This window comes from Octopus bimaculoides, chromosome 10, assembly GCF_001194135.2.
Source record: "Octopus bimaculoides isolate UCB-OBI-ISO-001 chromosome 10, ASM119413v2, whole genome shotgun sequence".
NCBI lineage: Eukaryota > Metazoa > Mollusca > Cephalopoda > Octopoda > Octopodidae > Octopus > Octopus bimaculoides.
In genome coordinates, this window is record NC_068990.1 from 90,052,816 (window position 1) to 90,057,853 (window position 5,038).

General features: G+C 36.6%; 1 protein-coding gene across 1 annotated transcript in view; it reads left to right on the top strand.

Annotated features, from left to right (window-relative positions):
* Window positions 1-2,671: 2,671 nt before the first annotated feature.
* LOC106869418 (uncharacterized) overlaps window positions 2,672-5,038 on the top strand; it is an 18,638-nt gene continuing 16,271 nt past the window's right edge. The window contains exon 1 of the mRNA XM_014915149.2: window positions 2,672-2,822. Coding sequence (XP_014770635.2) covers window positions 2,703-2,822 — 120 coding nt within the window. The 5' untranslated portion in view covers window positions 2,672-2,702. The remainder of the gene's footprint in view (window positions 2,823-5,038) is intronic.

Consider the following 5,038-nt stretch of genomic DNA (forward strand, 5'->3'; position numbering starts at 1 on the left):
ACATGTATACTCACTCATTAACATACACAGATCAGTATGAGAGAAGGTATGCAAAGTTCTTTCGTTAGACTGTGGCCATGCTGGGGCACCACTTTGAAGAACTTTAGTCGAACGAATCAACGCCAGTGACTACTTTTTTTTTTAAGTCTGGTACTTATTCTATCAGTCTCCTTTGCCAAACTGCTAAGATGCCACATAGTGGGACTGAACCTTGAACCATGCGCTTGGGAAGTAAACTTCTTACCACACAGCCTAGCCTGCACCTATTTGTTTGTGTGTGTATGAGTATATATATGCATGTATTTCTAATGTATGTATGTATGTATGTATAGTGTATGTATGTGTGTGTATGTATGTGTGTGTATGTATGTGTATATGTATGCATGTATGTGTGTGTATATGTATGTACGTATGCAAATGTGTGTGTGTGTGTGTGTGGAATATATTGTAATATATGAGAATGTGTATATATGTGTAATACTTTTTAAGGCACGAATGTGTATGTGTATGTTTGTGTATGATATATTCTAATGTAATAGAATGTGCATGTGTGTAGAATATCTCAATGTGTGTGTGTGCTTGTGAGTGTACGTGTGTGTGTGTGCGTGTGTGTGCGTAGTGCATTTTAATGTTTGGGAATACCAACTGTAGACTATGTTAGTGTGTATGTATGGTTGGGTGGTGTATTTTAAAGTATGAGGATGTGTGTAGAATATTGCAATGTGTGTGTATGTGAGTCTAATAAGTGTTTCATGTTTGCTTGAAGAACGATATGGAATGTGTGTGTGTGTGTGTGTGTGTGTGTGCGCGCGTGTGCGTGTGTGTATTGAATCTTCAGTTATCTGACATATGCAGTCAAAGATATAATCAAAGGCTGATCAATCTTTGATCATTTTAGTATTTTGATTTTTTTTTTTTCCAATTTCATAGATGTACCAAAGTATGTTAATCATGCACATACGCATGCACACACACACACGCACGCACGCACACACACACGCACGCACTCTCTCTCACACAAACACATTCATGCATTCACTTTTTTACATACATACTCCAGACACGCATGTATACTTACATATATACACACTCAAGCCATACATGCACTTAACATATACTACACACACATGTTGCTTACATGCACATACACACATCTATATATACATACATACATACATACATACATATATGTATATATCTATATCTAATTGAAATAGTCAGTGGGATGGCCAAATGTGGAATTCTTCTTACCATACATAATGTTTTGAAATGTAGTAATTTTACCATTATGTATTCCATCCTTAGAATCTGTCAGAATTGACATGTTTTCTTCATATTCTGCTAAAAAAAAAGAAAAAATAAACTAGAAAAAAAATGAAAAACAATACAAAAAACAACAGACACGAAAAAGACTAAAAAACAAAAGTTTCCATTTTTCAATGCCAGCATGGGTTAGATGCAGACCCCTGCAATATTTTGTTTTAGGCCCCATTCTTTCAATCAAAATTCATAATCTACGCACCTTTTATTCATATCTACATTTTACTTTATTCTATCTGAAGTTCAATATTTCACGTTACCCCAAAGAACATCTTCAAAAGTACAACAAGTTAAATTCATTTAGGTCTGTTTACTAATTTTAATAAGTAAATCTTCCAGATATGAATAAAAGAGCATTTTTACAATCCAGCCAACTTTCAACGACAAACCTTGATCAATTCAGAATAATCAAGCTAAGAGCTAAGTTCATGTTCAGTTCATAGCACAGACAATCCACAATGTATGGTGCACATTCATAGTACAATGTAATGTTTTTACAGCCAGCTCAAAGGTTGGGGTGGGCTGCACCTGCCTACATCGTTTGCTATGGCATTGAGGTAGATCTAGCCACCCCCATTAATGGGGACAAAAGCCGGATTTAAAACACTGGATGATGAGTGAAAGAGCAGTGCATGCCATCAAAATGACATTGGGGTACAAATATACAAAGCCTAGTATACCCATCATGATTACCCGTCTGGTAAGGGTAGACCAGGCACATGCATCACAACCATATGTGTGTGGCATGGTGATTTCATCAACATAAACAGCACATGGACTTAAAGGTGGGACTCAGTTAAAATTTTCTTCAGGTTGAGTGGCCCATCCTACTGAAAAGGTCCCCGAATAAGGGTTGCTTAAGGATGATGAACATGTTTCCAAGGGTGAATGGCTCAATCAGAGAATTCCTCCTATAGTTGCTTCATAAGCGAAGCCAGATCACTAGATTAGACTAGTTTTGCCTGAAAAATTACAAGCTTGTCAGTAGTGACTACTCCATCACCATATGGTTTGTCTAAATCCAGACTGACAGTAGATATATATTTACCTTATCAATTTATTGCAGATTTAGCGAAATGTTAATGTGAAGATTATAAAATAATGAAGGCAGATATAAACAAAATAAAACCAAAAAGGAAAAATTCATTTGTCACTAATTGTGACTGAGGATGCTGGGTAGAACCTGTATTGCTAGAAATAAGAGCTAAAAGCTGCAAGAAAGCACAGTTTCATATACCGACAGGGGAGATAACCACACACTCACACACACACAAACGTACATACATGTATATATGTGTTTTGTTTTGTTGCTCTAAGTTTTGTTTTTTGTTTATATGTTGTTAATTTTAATGTTTGTTTCTCTTTGCTAGAAATTGGTTGAAATGGGAAATGTCGAAGATGGTTCCGAGAAATGTCGGTTAATGCAAAGCCGAATTGATGCCACATGGACAGGTTTAATGAAGGGCTCCAGAATATACCGGAAAAATTCTCTTCAAAAGCATGTAAGTAACAAATAACCACTGCAGAGATACAAGAACAACAACAATAATATTCCTTTCTATTGAAGGCACAAGGCCTGAAATTTTGGGTGGATAAGATAAGTCAATTGCATTGACCCCTGTGTTTTACCGGTACTTAATTTAGCGACCCCCAAAAGGATGAAAGGCAGAGTTGACTTTGGCGGAGTTTGAACTCAGAACATAAAGACTGATGATATGCCGCTAAGCGTTTTGCCTGGTATGCTAACAAGACACCTGATGAAGGCTGGAGGGTACATCAGCCGAAATGTTGTGTTAACAACAAACAAGATGAGGACAAATATCCGCCAAATGTAAATAATGTAAATAATTCCTCATCTCTTAAATATAGAACTGTGCTGTAAATGTGTCATATACATGTATATAAGATTCTTATACACACTTGTATAGATATCTACACATACCAGCATAGATACTTGTATATCGAATACATACATACATACATATCTGCATAGAATCCTCGCTCTCTCTCTTCGTTGATTTACACATGCTTTCATAAATGTATTGTCTACGTTTGAAAACACATGTATATATACACATGCGTATGTTCACATAAACATCTGCAGATGTACAGTCTCATGTATATACTCACATGCAGCCACCTATACACACACACACACACACACACACACACACACACATATACAGGTACTCATACAGATGCATGTATATACTCACACACACATAAACTAGTGTACATTTACTCACCCATATACTCTGGCATGTACACTCACATACACACACACACACACACACATGTAACATTTGTATTTGTAAAACAAAACAGAGTATACAACCTGAGGGACAACACACACACACACACACACACACACACACACACACACACACACACACACACACACACACAGATATACACATTAACACATGCTTAAGCACGCATCTGTGTGCATACACACATACACAAACACACGCATACACACATACACATTAACACATGCTTATGCACACATATATTCATACACACACACACACACACACACATTATCACATGCTTATGCACACGTGCACACACACACAGAGACATACACATTATAACATGCTTATGCACACATATATATGTGTGCACACACACAGACATACATAATCATGGACATTCTCACACAAGCTTGCATACAAAGAAAAAAGTCATTTTGTACACACATATGTGTATACACATGCACACGTATATGTACACACATGTACACAACATAATTATACAGACACCAAAATAAACAATGTGCTTGCACACACACACACACACACACACACACACACACACACACACACACACACACACACACACACACACACACACACACACACACACACACAGACAAACATTTGCACAAACACATACTGCACAAATACACATATTCACATTATCTTCTTAGAGACACACAGACATATAAAAACATACACGTACATACATGCAGGTATTCAAAAACCCAAACATAATTACACAATAAAATATACACACACACACACACATTTATACACAAAACCCCCCCAATTCACAAACACACATACACACACTCATATGAATAGCTTCATACATAAACACCCATTTGCACCAATATTCATTCATATAAAATACGCACACTTATCCAAACACACAAACATAGAAATGTGTACAGCATATAGTCTTCACATATGCAAACGCATACATAAGCATACAACGTCTTAGATACGCATACATGCTACACATACGTGGACACACATACGAACCATCACATTCATAAACACACACATATAAGTACACACACGTGCATATGTTCTCACATGACAGCAACAACGACGGCAACCCCTTCTCGCCCCCCCTCTCTTTCTCTCTCTCTCTCTCTCTCTGAATCCAAATACAGTCGGCAGCCATATTTGTCGAAGCAACAGTCACTACACTGACATAGTACTGCTCTTTCTCCCCCCCTCCCCCATCTTACCTGTCATCTCACCTGTCCTAACTATTAAATACATACCTGTATAGCTGTATATAATTAAAGTGAGAGCTAGTTACCATGACAACAAAGTGGCAGCAAGGATAGTGTTCTTTGTTCTATGGTGAACTAGGAGTCAAATTGAAATTATCATATATAACAAGCTGTGTGTGTTGTGTATATATGTGTATATATATATATATATATATATATATATATATATATATATATATATATATATATATATAT